At 37.4% G+C, this 23,058-nt stretch overlaps 1 protein-coding gene across 1 annotated transcript in view; it reads right to left on the bottom strand.

Annotated features, from left to right (window-relative positions):
- LOC136031501 (peroxidase-like) overlaps positions 1-23,058 on the bottom strand; it is a gene marked incomplete in the record, with an annotated part of 143,388 nt that overhangs the window by 111,266 nt on the left and 9,064 nt on the right. The window contains 2 exon segments of the mRNA XM_065711160.1: positions 5,186-5,380; positions 13,488-13,564. Of these exon segments, the coding sequence (XP_065567232.1) occupies positions 5,186-5,380; positions 13,488-13,564 (272 nt within the window).

Here is a 23,058-nt window from a genome sequence, read left to right as displayed (position 1 = left end):
CTCTTTTTCATTTTCTTAAATATTTGTTTACGACATCCACCCATTCAACAGAGGACAAACTGCTTTCTGTTTAGCCCTAGGCGGTTTGCCAAAAAAAAAAATCTTCGGTAATATGTCACCCTTTATCCGTGGACCACGCCCTAGCCATCTCGAAACTTTCTCACAAACCACACTTTTTGTAAGGCGTACTGTTTGAAATAGGGTCAGCTCGTCGAGTGCCTAAAACAATCCTAGCTTGTAGCAATAATATTAATACTACCAAGGTAAGTGAAGCTGTCAACTTGATCGATCTTTTCGATCAATCTGCAGTTACTACTACTACTACTAAGTCGCCTTAAACAGCACTTCTACGCAGCAAAGTCACCTGGGGCCAAAACGGCTACGCACGCTTCTCCTCCGTCTCAATCTATGCATGGCCTTCCTCTTTAGACTCTCCCAAAAAGTTCTCATTTTCTTTGAATATTTCTTTACGACATCCACTCATCCAACAGAGGACAAACTGTTTTCTGTTCAGCCCTAGACGGTTTGCCAGAAACGAAGATTTTTGGCAATCTGTCATCCTTCATCCGTGGACCGTGCCCTAGCCATCTCAAAACTTTCTCACAAACCACACTTTTTGTAAGGCTTACTGTTCGAAATACGGTCAGCCCGTTGGGTGCCTAAAAAAATCCTAGCTTGTAGCAATAATATTAATATTACCAAGGTAAGTGAAGCTGTCACCTTGATCGATCTTTTCGTTACCCAACATAACCTTTTCATCTTCCTTTATTCCTAGCCTTTATGACTTAGTCTTCTGAGCATTAATTTTCAATTCTTTTCTAGCAGCCTGAACTCGCAAAAAATTTTAAAAGTGCATTCATTTTATTCATACTTTCATCTAGTATGCTTCAATTATCAGCATAATTCAAGTCCAGGAAAGTTTTACTTCCCCATTTGACTCCGTGGTCTCCCGTCCCCTTTCTTCTGCTCATTAAGACGATGTCCATCAAAATGACGCATGTGAATGAGAATAGAAGAGAGCCTAGCTCAACTCCCGATTTAATACGAAGCCAGCTACTAACCTCATTTCCTACCTTAACCGTAGCAGTGTTATTCTCGTGCATAATTTATTTGTCCGGTATACCATACAAGGATAAGACCTTTCCTAAGGCTCTGCTATCAGCTGAATAAAACACTTGCTCATAATCTACAAAACTGAGGACTGAAGGTTCGATGACTCAAGGAACTCGAAATTGTTTAACTAAGAGCAAAAAAATGGCTGACACATCTTCTACCCTTCCGAAAAACCGTACTGTTCTTCTCTTAAAACTTTGTCTATAGCAGCTCTAAGTCTAAAAATAATCATCATACTAAGGAGGTTGCTACCTATAGAGACCAGGCTAATGCCTCTATAATTGACACACTCAGTCTTATCACCTTTTTTAATACTTGGGTTTAATTAGGTCTTTTTTTTAATCGCTGGGTACTTCTCCTTTTCAAAAATCCTGGTCATAATCTTCAGTAGCTTATTTCAACCCTCATAACCATCATTTTAAAGAAAATCATTTACCAAACTATCCGTAAATGGGACCTTGTTTTTTTTTAATTCAATTTAGTACTGTCTCTATTTTTTCCTAGCTAAATTAATCTTCCTTCATATCCAAGGTGTCACAAACTTTTTCTTTTTTCTATATATATCTTTTCTTGAAACTCTATCCCGGTTTAGTACATTCTCAAAACGTTCGGCTCATATCTCCTTAACTCTTTCCTTATCACTAATTGTGGCCCCGTTCCTTACTTGAATTAAATAAAAAAAAAATAATTTTTTTAGCTGAAAGTAAGGAGCGACATTAAAACTGGAAACGAACAGAAATTACTCTGGATATAAAATGGGTTGTCCCCTCCGCAATCCCTCGCTCTTTACGCTAAAGCTTTTAATTGTTTTAAAAAGTAGAATTGTGGCAAAGAGTCAAACTTTAGCGTAAAGAGTGAAGGATTGCGGAGGGGACAACCCATTTTATATACGGAGTAATTTCTGTTCGTTTTAAGTTTTAATGTCGCTCCTTACTTTCAGCTAACAAAATTAGTTTTTTTATTTAATTTCTGAATATTTTTGAATTAATGCATGTTTGGTTTTGGCTCTCCGCACATAAATTATTAAAATGAAATTTGTATATTAATTCTTTTTTTGGCTAAATGGCTTTCTCTTAGTTTTGATCAGACGATTTTGAGAAATAAGGGGTGGAGAAGGAAGCCTAGTTGCCCTCCAATTTTTCGGTTGCTTAAAAAGGCAACTAGAACTTTTAATTTTTGACGAACGTTTTTATTAGTAAAAAATATACCTAACTTATAAATTAGCAACTTACGTAACAAACTTTCATAATCTTACATTTTTATTATGTATACAAGGGGGTTTGTATCCTCGTTAATACCTCGCTCTTTACACTAAATCTTAAGTTTTGTCCCAATTCTTTAAGAATGACCCCTGAATCAGAAAGGCCGTAGAATAAATAGTTGAAATTACTAAAAATACTTTAGCATAAAGAGCGAGGTATTTATCTCCTCCTAAACACCTCGCTCTTTATGCTAAAGTATTTTTAGAACCCCTCATATGCGTTATAATCTCTGTTCGTTTTAAGTTTCAATGATACTCCTTCCTTTCATTTGAAAAAACGTTTTCATGTTTATTTTTCATTGTTTTCTTATAGTAATGCTAGAAAATCATGCACTCTTTTCCTTGAATTTTTCTTCCCCCATGACATATTCCTCCAAGGAAAGATCCTCCAACATAGCCCCCTCCCATCAGCCCCACCCCCCAAACAGAATAAAATCCCCCTGAAAACGTCTGTACACTTCCCAATAACCATTACTATATGTAAAGACTGGTCAAAGTTTGTAACTTGCAGCCCCTCCCCTAGGGATTGTGGGGGAGTAAATCATCCCCAAATACATAGTCATTATGGTTTTCGACTATGCTGAACAAAATGGCTGTCTCAAAATTTTGATCCGTTGACTTTGGGAAAAAAATGAGCGTGGGAGGGGGCCTAGATGCCCTCCAATTTTTTGCTCACTTAAAAAGGGCACTAGAAATTTTCATGCCCGTTAGAATGAGCCCTCTTGTGACATTCTAGGACCACTTGGTCGATACGATGACCCCTGGGAAAAAGAAAAAAAAACAAACAAACAAATAAACACGCACCCATGATTTGTCTTCTGGCAAAAAATTCAAAATTTCACATTTTTGTAGATAGGAGCTTGAAACTTTTACAGTAGGGTTCTCTGATACGCTGAATCTGATGGTGTGATTTTCGTTAAGATTCTATGACTTTTAGGGGGTGTTTGCCCCTATTTTCTTAAATAAGGCAAATTTTCTCAGGCTCGTAACTTTTGATGGGTAAGACTAAACTTGATGAAACTGATATATTTAAAATCAGCATTAAAATACGATTCTTTTGGTGTAGCTATTGATATCAAAGTTCAATTTTTTAGAGTTTTGGTTACTATTGAGCCGGGTCGCTCCTTACTACAGTTTGTTACCACGAACTGTTTGACTGGGAAAAGTCCAGGTCGACTACTCCCTCTCAATTTATTTATATGCCAGTACAGTATTTTACGATTATGCTGTCTAGCTGCATCTTCCAGATCCTAAATATCAAAAGGATTGATTTAAAATGACTAAATCAGAATTTTAGTATGATACCATGTTAGTCCACTATTAGATAAGTTTTGGCCCTTTAGTTGTACCTTAGAATTTTAACTTTAGGATAAAATAATGCCCCTCCAAATTTTAAAAACAAACTATTCTCCAAGATAGGGTCAGACAAAATAGTAAAAATAAGTCAAAAGCACATATTTATTTACCAAGTCAACGAGATTGTGTTGGCTTTGATTTAATGCTGAGGAATCAAACAGTTCGTGGTAACAAACTGTAAGTAAGGAGCAATGCGGCTCAATAGTAACCAAGACTTTAAGAAACTAAGTCTTGGTAACAATAGATACATCAAAAGAATCAAGTTTTGATGTTTGTTCAAAATATGTAAGACTCATCAAATTTTATTGTACCCATCAGAAGTTACGAGCCTGAAAAAATTTGCCCGATTTTTGAGAAAGGTAGAAATACCCCAAAACAACAACTGATCTTAATGAAAATCAAACCATCAGATTCAGCACACTGGAGAATCCTAAGGTAGAGGTTTCAAGCTCCTATATATGAAAACGTGGAATTTTGCATCTTGTACCAGAAGAAAGACCACGGACGTGTGTTTATTTGTTTTGCTTTTTTGGGGGGGGAGGGTTGATCGTATCGGAGCAGTAATCAGAGAAGACCGCAAAAGAGCTCATTTGATCTAAAATCAGAAGTTCTAGTGCGCTTTTTCAGCGACCAAAAATATTTTAGGGCAGCTAGCCCCATTCCTGCCCTCATTTTCCCACCAAAAACCCCACGATTAAAATTTTGAGATACTTTTTTTTTGGCATAGTCAAAAAATCTAATAACTATCTCCGTGCAGATGACTTAACCTCCCACAGTCCTCGGGAAAAGCTGTAAGTTATGAACTTGGTCTACTGTTTACATATAGTATTGGTTATTGGGAAGTATATACAGACGTTTTCAGGGGAGGATTTTTCTGGTGGAGGAGGGGAACCTACTTGGGATGATATTTCCATGGAGGTATTTTTCATGGGGGAGGGAAATTTACGATGGAGGGAGAGCTGGATTTTCAATCATTATTTTAAAAAAAAGATCAGAAATTAAAATAAAAAAATAAAAAGGTTTTTTAACTGTAAATAAGGAGAAATATTGAAACTTAAAACGAACAGAAATTATTACATATATGAGGGGAGTTTCCCTCGGTAATACCTCGCTCTTACAGCTAAAGTTATTTCTTCCACTGTTAAAGGCGCTTTTTATTCTGTTTAAATGGCGTTTGTGACGCAGGAGTCATTCTTAAAGAATTGGGACAAAATTCGAGCCTTATCGTAAAGAGTGAGGTATTAAGGAGGGGCGATCCTATCATATACTTATTCATTTCTGTTCGTTTAAATTTTTAATGTTGCTTTTTATTTTCGGTTGAAAAAACTTTTTTTTATATTTAAATGTCTAAAGATAGGACCAAAATGCAGAGCTCTTGCAAATTATTTCTGCTCTGTTGAATTTACTTGACTCGTCAATAGGTTATTAAAAGAAAGTAATTAGTATAGTTCTTACCATAGCTTTCCCTGACATCCGGACAACACAGTTTCCAATCATAATAGTTCCCACATTTGCTATTCGTGTTTAGTTCTTTGTACCAGACTGAACATTGCGATGCAGGCTTGCAAGATGAAGGTAAGTAAGCAAGACTCGGACAGGATGGTGGCTCTTTTGCTTGCCTTTGAGCATATGGTGCGAAAGCCTTAGAGTCTGAAAAAATATTACACCAAAGTAAACAAAAAGCCTAATGGATACATTTTGTTCCACTGCTGCTAGATGTACGGTACAGTATACCCCATGTTTTGTACTTAGCTTCGTTCACAGTTATTCAGAATGAAAGTGATAAGAAGCAGATTAGAAAGCTATTCTTTCGTTATGCAAAGTTTCTTCTGAGGGTTCAGATATGGTCCCGTGGCACCCTACTGAAACAAAATTACGGAGTTCTCGACCCGATCGTACAGCTGAATAATTTATATGTAAAATTGTCGTCAAAAGAGGTTTGCCACCCTTGGAGTGATTTACTTTTTTGAAAAGTCTATTTTATTCGTGTTTTTATTTTGTATATATTTGTTCCTATTTGTGAATGTGTCTTTCTTTTCCTTAATTCTTTTTTTTGATAATCCATTGCCATGCTTTGTGTTATTGATGGGTTATAAAATACATTCATTCATTCATTCATACTGCAGCCATTTCAGCGAAGATGCACCCAACGAAGAATAACTTCAGCCAAAACGAACAAAACAAAACTTTGAAAATTTATAATTTGAATGAATTGTCAAACAAAATCAATTTGAAAATGTGCTGGTTTGAAAAATTCAATGCACAAGCACCTCAGAAAAGTACCAAAATGTACCGCAAATAGCAAATGAACAATGATACATAGCTCATAAGTGAGAAACTCCTAATAATACTTAATAATCCTAATAATCCTTAATAATCCTAATAATCCTAATAATCCTAAAAATACTTATTAATCTATATTCTAAATAACCATGACACAATAACAAATTTTTATGCATAGGTGTATGATACTTAAAAAGGGATTGAACAGTCTTCTTTCTTTTATGGAAGAGAAGCTTTTTAAGCCTAGTGTGATTGGTGATTTAGTTGCATTTTTGCATATGATGAACAAGTCTGCAATACTAGGGATGCCGACCATACCTAAGGAATTTAAAAGCCATAGGCAGCACTATTTCAGGCCCTTTGGACTACCGTAGACTTTAAATGAGGATCAATTTCCAAAATATTTTTCCATAAAAAAAACTTTTTTTTAACTTTTTTTACTACCTTAAACGAAAGCCGAGTTGAGATAAAGTCATATAACAGTTCAAACGAAAAACAAACAGAAATCACTATGAATGAATAAATAAAAACCATTCAGACAGAAATTACAACAAACAATCAAGTTGAACTTAAAAGAAAAAGAAATTACTACAAATAGGAGTCGGATAATCGCCCTTTAAGCCATCTAAAGGCCTGAATGTCATTTACACTTTAATGGAACAATTTTTATTTTGAGACAAGGTTTTTTTTTATTTGATATGAATCCAACAGCAGCACAGCAAAATAAAATCTATATCTAAAGGCTTGCAAAGTTTAAGGATAAGGGGGTGCTACTTGACCCTTTTCCTCCCTCTTAAAACCACTAAACAGCTTGAAAGTCATTTGCGCTTCATTGACAAATATGTCAAATATTAATGGTGTGGTTTTTACTTGTCAAAACCTCAAAAAAAAGAAAAAAAATCACCATAGCAACCAAGCTTACATAAAAGAACTAATAAAAGTAAACTTACTGTTTACAGTAAGTTTTAGTAAGTTTAAGTTTTAGTAAGTTTACAATAAAAATCATCTAACAGTTCATGGTAGCGAACTGTAGCAAGGAACGAACCGGCTCAATAGTAATCGAAACTCTAAAAAACGGAATTTTGATACTAATAGTTACATCAAAAAAATCGCATTTTTAATGCTACTTTAAAATATATAAGTTTCATCAAGTTTAGTCTTACCCATCAAAAGTTAAGAGCCTGAAAAAATTTGCCTTATCTTAGAAAATGGGGCAAAAAACACCCTAGGTGTCACAGAATCTTAACGAAAATCGTACCATTAGATATAGCGTATCAGAGAACCCTACTGTATAAGTTTCAAGCTCCTATCTACAAAAATGTAAAATTTAGTAGTTTTTTTTTGCCATAAGACAGATTACGGATGCGTGTTTATTTGTTTGATTGTTTTTTTTCCCAGGGGTGATTGTATAGACCCAGTGGTCCAAGGATGTCGTGAGAGGGCTCATTCCAACAGAAATTAAAAGTCCTAGTGCCTTTTTAAGTGACCAAAAAAATTGGAGGGCATCTAGGCCCCTCCCACACTCATTTTTTCACAAAGTCAACGGATAAAAATTTTGAGATAGCCATTTTGTTCGGCATAGTTGAAAAAGCTAATAACTATATCTTTGAAGACGATTTACTCCCTCATAGTTCCGTGGGAGAGGCTGCAATTTACAAATTTTGACCATTGTTTACATAAAGTAGTGGTTATCTATCTAAAACAATTATTTTTATCAAGGTTATCAAGCATTATAAAACAAAAAACAGTGAAAAAATAAATATGATCTTTTTTAACGGAAAGTAAGGAGCAGCATTAAAACTTAAAATTATTACGCACATGAGGGGCTCATCTCCTCCTAAATACCTCGTTCTTTGCGCTAAAGTATATTTAGTAAGTTCAACTATTTACTCTTTGGCCTTTGTGATTTAGGGGTCATTCTTAAAGCATCGGGAGAAAATTTAAGCTTTAGTGTAAAGAGCGAGGTATTAACAAGGGGGAAACCTCCTCATATACGTAATAAAAGCATACGAATATAGAAGTTCGTTACGTAAGCTAATTCGTAAGCTACGTTTATTTTTTACTAGTAAAAACGTTCGTAAAGAAATAAAAAGTTCAAGTTGCCCTTTTAAGTAACCAAAATATTAGAGGGCAACTTGACCTTCTCTCCCCCCTTTTTTCAAAATCATCCGATCACAACTATGAGGAAACCATTAAGCCAAAAAAATTAATATGAAAATTTATCATTAATTATTCATGTGCGGTGAGCCAGAATCAAAACTGCATTAATTCAAAAACGTTCAGAAGCAAAATAAAAAAACAAATTTTTTTAACTGCAAGTATGGATCGTCATTAAAACATAAAACGAACAGGAATTATTCCGTATATGAAAGGGGTTGTCCCCTCCTCAACGCCTCACTCTTTGTGCTCAAGTTTTTTATTGTTTTAAAAAGTAGAGTTGTGACAAAGAGTCAAACTTTAGCGTAAAGAGCGGGACGTTGAGGAGGGAAAAACCCCTTTCATATACGGAATAATTTCTTTTCGTTTAAAGTCTTTATGTCACTCTTTACTTGCAGTTACAAAAAACATGTTTTTTTTATTTAGTTCCTGGAACTATCAACAAATTTTGATATATCAATGTTGTGACAAAGAATTATTTTTAATATATTTTGTTCCAGTAAAGTGCAAATGATACTTTGGGCTGTAAAAGGCTTGAAAAGGTGTTAGCCCTGCTCCTGTTTGTGATAATTTCTGTCCGCTTAAAGTTTGACTGGATTATTCATTGTATTTTCTGTTCGTTTTGGGTATGATTTATTCATTGATTAAATAAAAAAGAAATAGTTTTTTTAACTGAAAGCAAAGAGCAACATTAAAACTTAAAACGAACAGAAATTACTCCGTATATGAAATGGGTTGTCCCCTCCTCAACGCCTCGCTCTTTAAAGTTTTTAATTGTTTTAAAAATAAGAATTGTGGCAAAGAGTCAAACTTTAGCGTAAAGAGCGAGGTATTGCGGAGGGGAAAACCTATTTCATATACGGAGTAATTTCTGTTCGTTTTAAGTTTTAATGTCGCTCCTTACTTTCAGGTAAAAAAAACTAGCTTTTTTATTTAATTTCTGAACGTTTTTGAATTAATGCATCTTTGATTTTGGCTCTCCGCACATAAATTATTAAAATGAAATTTGCATACTAATTCTTTTTTTTTGGATAATTGGCTTTCTCTTAATTTTGATCAGATGATTTTGAGAAATAAGGGGTGGGGAAGGAGGTGTAGTTGCCCTCCAATTTTTCGGTTACTTAAAAAGGTAACTAGAACTTTTAAGTTTTAACGAACGTTTTCATCAGTAAGAAATATACGTAACTTAAGAATTAACTTACGTAACAAATTTTTATATTGTTCTATTTTTATTTTGTATATGAGGGGGTTTGTACCCTTGTTAATGCATCGCTCTTTATACTAAATCTTAATTTTTGTCCCAATATTTTAAGAATGACCCCTGAATCTTGTAGAACAAGTAGTTGAAATTACTAAAAATACTTTAGCATAAAGAGCGATGTATTTATCTTATTCTAAATACCTCGCTCTTTATGCTAAAGTATTTTTAGATCCCTCATATGCTTAATAATCTCTGTTCGTCTTAAGTTTTAATGCTACTCCTTACTTTCAATTGAAAAAACTTTTTCATGTTTATTTTTTCATTGTTTTTTTACATACCATTACTGTATGTAAACACTGGTCAAAGTTTGTAACTTCCAGCCCTTCCCCCTGGGACTGTGGGGGAGTAAGTCATTCCCAAAGACATAGTTATTATGGTTTTCGACTATGCGGGATGAAATGGTATCTTAAAATTCTGATCCATTGACTTTGGGAAAAAATGAGCCTGGGAGGGGGCCTAGGTGCCTTCCAATTTTTTTGGTTTACTATTGAGCCGGGTGGCTCCTTACTACAGTTCGTTACCACGAACTGTTTGATAGTGATTTCTGTTAAACAAAACAAATTTTTTACGGATGATCTGGAGGAAAATTAAAACTTAAAACGTAGAGAAATTATTCCATATACGAGGGGGGCTCTCCATTCCATAGCCCTCACTCTTTAAGCTAAAATCTTTAAGTTCTTCAAAAATATTTCCTGTTCAGATTCAACGGGACTTGTGTTTGAGCAGTTTTTCTCAAAGAATAGTGACAAAAGTCAAACTCTAGGGTAAAGAGCAAGGGTTTAGAAAGGGACAGCCTCCCTTGTATATGGAAGGATTTCTGCTCATTTTATGTTTTAATGTTGCTTTTTACTTTCAGTTGTAAAAACTTGTTCTTTTTATTTAATTTCTCACTGTTTTTCAAACACTGGAAAAAATTTTTTCTCCCACCGTGTAAAATATCCCCTGGAAAAGTTTTCCTGGAGATTTTCCTCCCGGAGAAAAATTCTCTCCGTAGAAAATACCACCCAAAAAATTCCATTTTTACAATTTTTACGAGATCCCAAAAAAGGACCTCGTAATTTTTTTTTGAAATTCGGACCTAAAAATGAATTTTTTACAATTCGGGCACTCGCTCATTTCACCAAAACATTCAAAGATCTCGGGACAAATGAATTCCCGGGACAAATGTTGGCTAACGAGTAAGCAATACTGTATAAAATTAGTAATAATACTTATACCTCCTTAAAAAAAAGCATCGCTTTGTACGAACAATGTATGTGTGTAGGAAAGAAGGTGCTACCATGCGGGGGTACAGGCTCTAAAACTGGGAGGCTATGCATAAAGTTTTTGGCAGTTCTAAATCGATCTCAGAATTTATGTTTAATAATATTTGGCCTACTTTAAGTTCGATAACATTTTTGATAACCGGGAAAACAATTGTGTCTTCAACACAAAATGGTAGATATTATAACTTTTCTGTGGCACAAACAGAAGACAGGAGGCTATGTTTATATTTTTATTATTTAAATTCTAGTTACTATTGGTATGAGTTGCTGTTCACCTATGATGTTGTCAAGTACTATATGATTTTAATTAAGTTCTTTTCTATTTTTTGACAGACTAAAATTAATCATCATACAATGCAACTTTTTGTGTATGTAAATTCGATGGTATAACATGTCCTGGGCACACGACTTTAGGGACCTTTCTGCTATCCCTCTCTTTGAAAAGCTGATTCTCATCCCTGAAGACAATACTAGGGCACCAGCCTTTGCTTTGGTTTATACCTAGTCACATTTTTGTTAAATGTCCTGATGAATCATTCTTAGAGACCCTCTTTGTCTTCCCCGTTGAGTACGACCTCGGTCCGACTCCCCAAAAGAAACAACTGAGAAACCGTCTTTTACTTATCTCAAAGTTTAACTGAGATCCGATAATCTATCCAAACAGATGTGTCTTATTTAAGTTAGATATTTTGGTAAAAAAAATACATTAACAAAAATTGGCGGAAACTGCAGAATAAGGTGTCTCTTAGGATTCCATAGCCCCAAGAGCCCCCTGGGAAAGGGTCTGGTATAATTCTAGTTAATTGACTTCTTGCTATCTCGGAAAGGGTTTAGGTTAGGAAAATGAAACGTTTAGAGATGAATCTAGAGACTAAAGTTTATCCCGGGAAGGTATTTTAAAGTACCCACCTCCAATCCTTCTCCCTCTAGAGGGCCCTGAAATTCGCCTACATGACAGGTCTATACCTGTTGAAATTTTGACAAAGCAACATTTTACCTGAATTTTCAGTTACTAATTGTCTTTTCTCTGCCTTTAGTTCTGAAAATGCAATTCCTGTTATTTGAGTAGAATTTTGAGCCATATCAATGTTTTTTTTCAAAATTTAGGAAATGTATTTGCATATCTTTAAAACCTTATAAAATGGAATTGAGCAAAGTTATAAAGCTGAAACAATTTTGTTGTACTTCAATTAAGCAGAAGATCTATTTTGCAAGGTTACACTTTTATAACACACATATTTTTAAAGGTCATCAAAGGTCGGGGCCCTCTAGAGGGAGAAGGAGTTTAGGTAGTTGCTTCAAAATACCTTCCCGGGACATGCTTTAGTCTGTAGATTCATCACTGAAAGTTTCATTTTCCTAATCTAAACCCTTCCTTAATTAGCAAGAAGTCAATTAACTAGAATTTTACTAAGGGTCGTAAATAAAGCAAGTTGCAGAATATTTACACATAATTTTTTTTAATGAAAATATAGGGTTGATATTAGGTGTGCGACTGGGTCGTAGCTTTCAGGAATAGAATGGATATCAAGTTAAAAAAAAAATCTAAAGTTGTGGTTAGAGGTCCTAAAAATAGTATATAATTTGTTTTCGCTCCTTATCAGTTTAGAACTGACAGCAGTAAGTTTTTGGGCCAATAGGTGAATTACAAACAAAAAAACACATTACAGGGCATGGTCCTCCCTCCCTAAAAAGGGGATAATAAACGGTAAAAATCCCCGATTGATTCAAAACTAATATATTTGAATCCTCCGCCAAAGGAGACCCTAACCAGAAAAAATTAGCTTGCGGCCAAAAGGGTCACAAAAGGACGAGAGCTTTCCCGGCAACTCCAGCTTAAAAGGGTCTTTGAAGAAATTTAGGAGAGGGCTCATTTGATAGGAAACCGAAACTGCTTTTGCCCTTTTTTAACGGGTTGAAAAGGATCTAAGGGCAGCCAGCCTCCCTCCTGCATCCTTTTTAACTGTGAACCCCCACGCCCCGTAACATTTTGGCCAATTTGTAGATAACAACGTTAAACCCTATGAAACTCGGTCGGGAAAATGTTTGTGTCTAACTTTTTTGTCATTTTTAACATGAACATAAAAGACATCTTTTATTTATGTATAAATCTGATGGTGTAAGATATCCTGGAGAGAAATATTAGGAACCCTTCTGTTTTTACTCTCATTAAAAGGTTAATTCTCGTCCTAGAAAATGAAACAAAGGTAAATAGCCTTTGCTCCCCAAAAATTTTAGTTTAGATCCGATCATGTTTCTGTTAGATGTCCTGATGCTACTTTTTAGTAGACTCCCTTGGTCCTCCCTCGTATTGTACGGATTGTGCCCGGCCACACAAAAGGTGCAAATGGGACAGTTACTTTTGCTTACCTCAAAGTTGGACTGAGATCAAATAATCTCACCTAGCAGATGTTGCAAAGCACTAATCAAAACACTACCCTAGGTCCCATACCTTCTCTAGGGGGATTGCTACTGATTTGCAGGTTGCAGATATTCAATACTTCAGAATAGATATTCAGAAAAATAAATAAGAAGCCCCATTGTTCTCCTGAAATATGACTACGATATGATTTAAAATAAAGTGTGCAAATAATAGCGGAGCCTTTTTTAGGCTTAGAGCAGCCCGGGTAGCAAAATTTTTTGCACCTGGAGTAGATATTTAAACTGTCAGATTTTCAAGAAAACCTAGAAATTACCGTTATGAACGTTGGCAGTGTGACAAGTATTAAAGTTGGCCTTCAAGATGCCTCAATATATGTACACTCAACATGTTATACTTTAATGCACTTACTGTATTTAGAAGATAAGTATTGGGCTTCAGTTAAAGTTCCAATTGCCACAACAAACAAGCCAATTGTCTTGAGGATCCTGGAAAGCAATTCAATTTATAATTTATTCTTATCTTCATTTAAAATGGAAGGTGGACAGAAATTTAGATCAAAAATAAAACATCATTCGTCAAAATACTATTATCAATTTAAATGATGCTCTTGCCACTATGAATTCATTAGCTTTATTTAGATATATATATATATATATATATATATATATATATATATATATATATATATATATATATATATATATATATATATAAGATTAAACAAGCAATTGCTAATCTACAGAATGAATTTGTAATTGTGCCAGTGGATAAAGCTAATAATAATTTTGCCATAATTTGTCAGAAGCTGTATTGTGATATCTTAAAAAGGGAACTATGCACAACTAATGTTTACGAAAAGGTAAATGTAGAGGATGAGAGTTTAATTGAAAAGACTGAAGAAATACTTTTTAAAAATATTAATATTAAAATACAATGATAAAAAGTTCCCTTTCCTATATTGGACTGTAAAATTTCATAAGGATCCCCCTAAACCACGGTTTATTGCTGGAGCAGCTAAATGTCCAACCCGCATTGCTACTACTGACCTCTCGTTAATTTTAAAGGAAATTATAAATACACTTAAAACCTATTGTTCTGGTATTAAAAAAATTTCGAATTTTAATCCATATTGGAGTGTTAATAATTCACTGCAGGTAATAGATTCTTTAACAATGGTTTCAGCTAAAAGAATTTAGTCTTTCGATTTTGCGAGAATGTATACTAATTTATCACTTAATGTAGTGTTAGATAATTTAAAAACTGTTATCAAGAAATCTTTCCTCTTATCTAGTAAAAGGTTCTTAAAAATAGATACTTATAATAAAAAAGCTATATGGACAAATTGCTTTAATACTACAGTTAACTTGAGATGTTACAGCTTGGATATGATTTTTGAGTTATTAGAATTTGTTTTATACAACACTTATATAAGATTTGGTGGTGATTTATACAAGCAAATCGTGGGAATTCCCATGGGGGGGGGAATGCCAGCCTATTTATAGCTGCTTTGTTTTTAAGTCAACTAGATTATAAATATATGATGGATAAGAATAATCCAAATAATTTAAAACATGTTTTGTCAAATAATAAAAGATATTTAGATGATATTTTGGTCTTAAATTATAAGGAATTCATTGATATTTCTAAAAATATATATCCATCAGAGCTTACTATTGAACCTAGTCATGGCGCTGGTCATGAAGATCATTTCTTAGATTTAAATATTAATATTTCTGATTTGTTTTAATTAATAATTTAAGTTTTAAAATGTATAATAAAACGGATGATTTTGATTTTGAAGTGATTAGTTTCCCATTCCCTGAAAGTAATATACACTCAAATATTACATATTCGGCGTTTTTCTCACAGTTACTTCTTTATGCAATGATTTGTAGTAATTATATTGATTTTGAAAATAGATGTAAAATCTTAAGCCAAAAATTGATATTAAGAGGTTTTTCTGCAAATAAATTAACTTGGCAATTTAAAAAATTTAGTTTTCATTATAACGAACTTTTAAATAAACACCAATAGAATTATCTGGAAATACTTAAGGAAATTTTCGGCTAATTTCGGAGGTTCGCGAAAAGATGAAGCAGCGCCATTTTTTTGAATTGTATTTCTAATAGAGCGGATTTTTTTTAAAATAGCCACATGGTAAAGATGAATTATATAATTGTTTAGTTCATTCAGGTTTTTTGCAAAGTGTTAATATTTGTGATTTGGTAAAATTTATCACATTTAGTTTACCTATTGTTGCTAAAAAGAGGAATATATTCACAGGATAAGTTTGTTTTGGTGTTACTTGGTTGTTCTACATTAGCTGTTTTTTTTTCATAGGCATGTATTTTGGGGGTGATACCTGACACGGGGATGCCATTGATATTCTGTGGTAGGCACAACACATGACTGGGTAGAGAATTTAAAGAGCCGAAACCATATAGGCAAGTGTATTCTTCTGATGAGCCCTTGTGTTGGGTTGTTGCCTCTGAATTATTTGTCTTTATTGTTTGGTAAAAGACGAGTTATACTTATTAACGACATGACTGCCTGTCCATGGATTATTCTTTATGGTTGATTGTGTATGGCTATGCTGTTTGACCTATGTGGTTGTATGGATGAGTAGGGTTCAGGCCTCATTCAAGTGCTGGTCTATATTAATCACTAATTTAGGAAAACAGTTTTCCCTTTCTCCTTCTATCTCCTTTTTTTTTTTTTTTTTTTTTTTTTTTTTTTTTTTTTTTTTTTTTTTTTTTTTTTTTTTTTTTTTTAATGTGTTTGTGCTGCATTGATGATTTCTCTTTTCGTTATATTTATATATATATATATATATATTATATATGTATATATATATATATATATATATATATTTATATATATTATATACGTTCATTAACATCTCTACTAATATATATTCATTAATATCATCAATATATATACATATATATATATATATATATATATATATATATATATATATATATATATATATATATATATATATATATATATATATATATATATATATATATACAATTTGACACGTTTTGATTCTCGCTTTCCAGGTTGATTTTCATTGACTCACTCACATTTTTGGTGTTGCATGTCTTCTAAACACGCATGGATTTGCTCTTTATTTTCATTTTTGACTCGCCCACATGCTCGGTGTCGCATGTTTTCTAACCATGTGTATCTTTGCTCTTCATTTTCATTTTTAACTCGCTCACTTGCTCGGTGTCACATGTCTTTTAACCACGTTCGACTTTGCTCTTTATTTCATTGTCGAAACTCTCTAATTAACGTTTTTGCATATCTTCTACCCGCCCGTACCTTTGCTCTTCATTTTCATTTTTGACACGTTTTTGGATTTGGATTATTTCAGATAATTTAAGAATGGCTTTTGCTTTAACCGTCCGTATTGGTGTTGTCACAGTTGACGGACCAGGGTCCCAATTTTTACATCTTATCATGTTTGATAGTTCAGATGTTGGTTCCAAAGAATAATCATTTATAGTAACTGCAACTGCAATTGGTGGAAAAAATCCCACCCTCTCCTATAGCCTTAACACTTTTAAGATCTACTAGCATAATGGACATCAATTATTCCACCTAAATTTGGGCCATGTCACCACAATAAATCCAGGTTCTGCTCATTATTAGTGTTTTTCAGTGATTTTAGTTTGACTTGTTTAGTGATTTTATGTTCTGGAAAAAGACTTGAATTTAAACCTGATGATGATAGGCACATGTCCTGTCGAAACTATCGTTTAAAGAAAATCAATCACCTGACATCCATAAGTTTAGGCAAGCTTATAACCATCTACCGTTATCAAACAGTTCGTTACCACGAACTGTAGTAAGGAGCAACCCGGCTCAATAGTAACCAAAACTTTAAAAAATGGAATTTCTATACCAATAGCTACATAAAAAGAATTGCATTTTAATACTAATTTTAGAAGTTTCATCAAATTTAGTATGAAAAGTTATGAGCCTGAGAAAATTTGCCGTATTTTAAAAATAGGGAGAGACAACCCCTAAAAGTCATAGAATCTTAATGAAAATCACACCATCAGATTCAGTGTATCAGAAAACTCTATTGTAGAAGTTTCAAGCTCCTATCTACAAAATTGTGGAATTTTGTATTTTTTGCCATAGGGCAGATCATGGATGCGTGTTTATTTATTTGTTTGTTTTTTCCAGGGGTGATCGTATCGACCCAGTGGTCCTAGAATCTTGCGAGAGGGCTCATTCTAACGGAAATGAAAAGTTCTAGTGCCCTTTTTAAGTGACCAAAACAATTGGAGGGCACCTAGGCCCCCTCAAAATTCGGAGATAGCCGTCTTATTCAGCGTAGCCGAAAAACCTTATAATTATGTCTTTGAGGACGATTTACTCCCCCAAAGTCCCCGTGGGAGGGGCTACAAGTTACAAACTTTGACCAGTGCTTACATATAGTAGTGGTTATTTGGAAGTGAACAGACGTTTTCAGGGGAATTTTTTGGTGGGGGGGGGGGTTGAGAAGAGGTATGTTTGAGTAACTTTCCTCGGAGGAATTAGTCATGGGGAAGAAAATTTCCATGAAAGAAGCGCAGAATTTTCTAGCATTATTTAAAAAAAATGAAAAAATAAATATGAAGAGGTTTTTTCAATTGAAAGTAAGGAGCAGCATTAAAACTTACTACGAACAGAAATTATTACGCATATAACGAACTAACCTCCTACTAATACCTCGCTCTTTACACTAAAGTATTTTTAGCAATTTCAACAATTTATTCTACGGCTTTTGTGGTTCAGGGGTCATTCTTAAGAAATTGGGACAAAATTTGAGTTAGAGTTAACTTTAAGTTAACTGTGTGTGTGTGTGTGTGTGTGTGTGTGTGTGTGTGTGTGTGTGTGTGTGTGTGTGTGTGTGTGTGTGTGTGTGTGTGTGTGTGTGTGTGTGTGTGTGTGTGTGTGTGTGTGTGTGTGTGTGTGTGTGTGTGTGTGTGTGTGTGTGTGTGTGTGTGTGTGTGTGTGTGTGTGTGTGTGTGTGTGTGTGTGTGTGTGTGTGTGTGTGTGTGTGTGTGTGTGTGTGTGTGTGTGTGTGTGTGTGTGTGTGTGTGTGTGTGTGTGTGTGTGTGTGTGTGTGTGTGTGTGTGTGTGTGTGTGTGTGTGTGTGTGTGTGTGTGTGTGTGTGTGTGTGTGTGTGTGTGTGTGTGTGTGTGTGTGTGTGTGTGTGTGTGTGTGTGTGTGTGTGTGTGTGTGTGTGTGTGTGTGTGTGTGTGTGTGTGTGTGTGTGTGTGTGTGTGTGTGTGTGTGTGTGTGTGTGTGTGTGTGTGTGTGTGTGTGTGTGTGTGTGTGTGTGTGTGTGTGTGTGTGTGTGTGTGTGTGTGTGTGTGTGTGTGTGTGTGTGTGTGTGTGTGTGTGTGTGTGTGTGTGTGTGTGTGTGTGTGTGTGTGTGTGTGTGTGTGTGTGTGTGTGTGTGTGTGTGTGTGTGTGTGTGTGTGTGTGTGTGTGTGTGTGTGTGTGTGTGTGTGTGTGTGTGTGTGTGTGTGTGTGTGTGTGTGTGTGTGTGTGTGTGTGTGTGTGTGTGTGTGTGTGTGTGTGTGTGTGTGTGTGTGTGTGTGTGTGTGTGTGTGTGTGTGTGTGTGTGTGTGTGTGTGTGTGTGTGTGTGTGTGTGTGTGTGTGTGTGTGTGTGTGTGTGTGTGTGTGTGTGTGTGTGTGTGTGTGTGTGTGTGTGTGTGTGTGTGTGTGTGTGTGTGTGTGTGTGTGTGTGTGTGTGTGTGTGTGTGTGTGTGTGTGTGTGTGTGTGTGTGTGTGTGTGTGTGTGTGTGTGTGTGTGTGTGTGTGTGTGTGTGTGTGTGTGTGTGTGTGTGTGTGTGTGTGTGTGTGTGTGTGTGTGTGTGTGTGTGTGTGTGTGTGTGTGTGTGTGTGTGTGTGTGTGTGTGTGTGTGTGTGTGTGTGTGTGTGTGTGTGTGTGTGTGTGTGTGTGTGTGTGTGTGTGTGTGTGTGTGTGTGTGTGTGTGTGTGTGTGTGTGTGTGTGTGTGTGTGTGTGTGTGTGTGTGTGTGTGTGTGTGTGTGTGTGTGTGTGTGTGTGTGTGTGTGTGTGTGTGTGTGTGTGTGTGTGTGTGTGTGTGTGTGTGTGTGTGTGTGTGTGTGTGTGTGTGTGTGTGTGTGTGTGTGTGTGTGTGTGTGTGTGTGTGTGTGTGTGTGTGTGTGTGTGTGTGTGTGTGTGTGTGTGTGTGTGTGTGTGTGTGTGTGTGTGTGTGTGTGTGTGTGTGTGTGTGTGTGTGTGTGTGTGTGTGTGTGTGTGTGTGTGTGTGTGTGTGTGTGTGTGTGTGTGTGTGTGTGTGTGTGTGTGTGTGTGTGTGTGTGTGTGTGTGTGTGTGTGTGTGTGTGTGTGTGTGTGTGTGTGTGTGTGTGTGTGTGTGTGTGTGTGTGTGTGTGTGTGTGTGTGTGTGTGTGTGTGTGTGTGTGTGTGTGTGTGTGTGTGTGTGTGTGTGTGTGTGTGTGTGTGTGTGTGTGTGTGTGTGTGTGTGTGTGTGTGTGTGTGTGTGTGTGTGTGTGTGTGTGTGTGTGTGTGTGTGTGTGTGTGTGTGTGTGTGTGTGTGTGTGTGTGTGTGTGTGTGTGTGTGTGTGTGTGTGTGTGTGTGTGTGTGTGTGTGTGTGTGTGTGTGTGTGTGTGTGTGTGTGTGTGTGTGTGTGTGTGTGTGTGTGTGTGTGTGTGTGTGTGTGTGTGTGTGTGTGTGTGTGTGTGTGTGTGTGTGTGTGTGTGTGTGTGTGTGTGTGTGTGTGTGTGTGTGTGTGTGTGTGTGTGTGTGTGTGTGTGTGTGTGTGTGTGTGTGTGTGTGTGTGTGTGTGTGTGTGTGTGTGTGTGTGTGTGTGTGTGTGTGTGTGTGTGTGTGTGTGTGTGTGTGTGTGTGTGTGTGTGTGTGTGTGTGTGTGTGTGTGTGTGTGTGTGTGTGTGTGTGTGTGTGTGTGTGTGTGTGTGTGTGTGTGTGTGTGTGTGTGTGTGTGTGTGTGTGTGTGTGTGTGTGTGTGTGTGTGTGTGTGTGTGTGTGTGTGTGTGTGTGTGTGTGTGTGTGTGTGTGTGTGTGTGTGTGTGTGTGTGTGTGTGTGTGTGTGTGTGTGTGTGTGTGTGTGTGTGTGTGTGTGTGTGTGTGTGTGTGTGTGTGTGTGTGTGTGTGTGTGTGTGTGTGTGTGTGTGTGTGTGTGTGTGTGTGTGTGTGTGTGTGTGTGTGTGTGTGTGTGTGTGTGTGTGTGTGTGTGTGTGTGTGTGTGTGTGTGTGTGTGTGTGTGTGTGTGTGTGTGTGTGTGTGTGTGTGTGTGTGTGTGTGTGTGTGTGTGTGTGTGTGTGTGTGTGTGTGTGTGTGTGTGTGTGTGTGTGTGTGTGTGTGTGTGTGTGTGTGTGTGTGTGTGTGTGTGTGTGTGTGTGTGTGTGTGTGTGTGTGTGTGTGTGTGTGTGTGTGTGTGTGTGTGTGTGTGTGTGTGTGTGTGTGTGTGTGTGTGTGTGTGTGTGTGTGTGTGTGTGTGTGTGTGTGTGTGTGTGTGTGTGTGTGTGTGTGTGTGTGTGTGTGTGTGTGTGTGTGTGTGTGTGTGTGTGTGTGTGTGTGTGTGTGTGTGTGTGTGTGTGTGTGTGTGTGTGTGTGTGTGTGTGTGTGTGTGTGTGTGTGTGTGTGTGTGTGTGTGTGTGTGTGTGTGTGTGTGTGTGTGTGTGTGTGTGTGTGTGTGTGTGTGTGTGTGTGTGTGTGTGTGTGTGTGTGTGTGTGTGTGTGTGTGTGTGTGTGTGTGTGTGTGTGTGTGTGTGTGTGTGTGTGTGTGTGTGTGTGTGTGTGTGTGTGTGTGTGTGTGTGTGTGTGTGTGTGTGTGTGTGTGTGTGTGTGTGTGTGTGTGTGTGTGTGTGTGTGTGTGTGTGTGTGTGTGTGTGTGTGTGTGTGTGTGTGTGTGTGTGTGTGTGTGTGTGTGTGTGTGTGTGTGTGTGTGTGTGTGTGTGTGTGTGTGTGTGTGTGTGTGTGTGTGTGTGTGTGTGTGTGTGTGTGTGTGTGTGTGTGTGTGTGTGTGTGTGTGTGTGTGTGTGTGTGTGTGTGTGTGTGTGTGTGTGTGTGTGTGTGTGTGTGTGTGTGTGTGTGTGTGTGTGTGTGTGTGAGTGTGTGTGTGTGTGTGTGTGTGTGTGTGTGTGTGTGTGTGTGTGTGTGTGTGTGTGTGTGTGTGTGTGTGTGTGTGTGTGTGTGTGTGTGTGTGTGTGTGTGTGTGTGTGTGTGTGTGTGTGTGTGTGTGTGTGTGTGTGTGTGTGTGTGTGTGTGTGTGTGTGTGTGTGTGTGTGTGTGTGTGTGTGTGTGTGTGTGTGTGTGTGTGTGTGTGTGTGTGTGTGTGTGTGTGTGTGTGTGTGTGTGTGTGTGTGTGTGTGTGTGTGTGTGTGTGTGTGTGTGTGTGTGTGTGTGTGTGTGTGTGTGTGTGTGTGTGTGTGTGTGTGTGTGTGTGTGTGTGTGTGTGTGTGTGTGTGTGTGTGTGTGTGTGTGTGTGTGTGTGTGTGTGTGTGTGTGTGTGTGTGTGTGTGTGTGTGTGTGTGTGTGTGTGTGTGTGTGTGTGTGTGTGTGTGTGTGTGTGTGTGTGTGTGTGTGTGTGTGTGTGTGTGTGTGTGTGTGTGTGTGTGTGTGTGTGTGTGTGTGTGTGTGTGTGTGTGTGTGTGTGTGTGTGTGTGTGTGTGTGTGTGTGTGTGTGTGTGTGTGTGTGTGTGTGTGTGTGTGTGTGTGTGTGTGTGTGTGTGTGTGTGTGTGTGTGTGTGTGTGTGTGTGTGTGTGTGTGTGTGTGTGTGTGTGTGTGTGTGTGTGTGTGTGTGTGTGTGTGTGTGTGTGTGTGTGTGTGTGTGTGTGTGTGTGTGTGTGTGTGTGTGTGTGTGTGTGTGTGTGTGTGTGTGTGTGTGTGTGTGTGTGTGTGTGTGTGTGTGTGTGTGTGTGTGTGTGTGTGTGTGTGTGTGTGTGTGTGTGTGTGTGTGTGTGTGTGTGTGTGTGTGTGTGTGTGTGTGTGTGTGTGTGTGTGTGTGTGTGTGTGTGTGTGTGTGTGTGTGTGTGTGTGTGTGTGTGTGTGTGTGTGTGTGTGTGTGTGTGTGTGTGTGTGTGTGTGTGTGTGTGTGTGTGTGTGTGTGTGTGTGTGTGTGTGTGTGTGTGTGTGTGTGTGTGTGTGTGTGTGTGTGTGTGTGTGTGTGTGTGTGTGTGTGTGTGTGTGTGTGTGTGTGTGTGTGTGTGTGTGTGTGTGTGTGTGTGTGTGTGTGTGTGTGTGTGTGTGTGTGTGTGTGTGTGTGTGTGTGTGTGTGTGTGTGTGTGTGTGTGTGTGTGTGTGTGTGTGTGTGTGTGTGTGTGTGTGTGTGTGTGTGTGTGTGTGTGTGTGTGTGTGTGTGTGTGTGTGTGTGTGTGTGTGTGTGTGTGTGTGTGTGTGTGTGTGTGTGTGTGTGTGTGTGTGTGTGTGTGTGTGTGTGTGTGTGTGTGTGTGTGTGTGTGTGTGTGTGTGTGTGTGTGTGTGTGTGTGTGTGTGTGTGTGTGTGTGTGTGTGTGTGTGTGTGTGTGTGTGTGTGTGTGTGTGTGTGTGTGTGTGTGTGTGTGTGTGTGTGTGTGTGTGTGTGTGTGTGTGTGTGTGTGTGTGTGTGTGTGTGTGTGTGTGTGTGTGTGTGTGTGTGTGTGTGTGTGTGTGTGTGTGTGTGTGTGTGTGTGTGTGTGTGTGTGTGTGTGTGTGTGTGTGTGTGTGTGTGTGTGTGTGTGTGTGTGTGTGTGTGTGTGTGTGTGTGTGTGTGTGTGTGTGTGTGTGTGTGTGTGTGTGTGTGTGTGTGTGTGTGTGTGTGTGTGTGTGTGTGTGTGTGTGTGTGTGTGTGTGTGTGTGTGTGTGTGTGTGTGTGTGTGTGTGTGTGTGTGTGTGTGTGTGTGTGTGTGTGTGTGTGTGTGTGTGTGTGTGTGTGTGTGTGTGTGTGTGTGTGTGTGTGTGTGTGTGTGTGTGTGTGTGTGTGT

This window comes from Artemia franciscana, chromosome 9 (assembly GCF_032884065.1).
Source record: "Artemia franciscana chromosome 9, ASM3288406v1, whole genome shotgun sequence".
Taxonomy (NCBI): Eukaryota; Metazoa; Arthropoda; class Branchiopoda; order Anostraca; family Artemiidae; genus Artemia; species Artemia franciscana.
The sequence above is the reverse complement of the archived record's forward strand: the minus strand, read 5'-3'. Positions and strand labels throughout refer to the sequence as shown.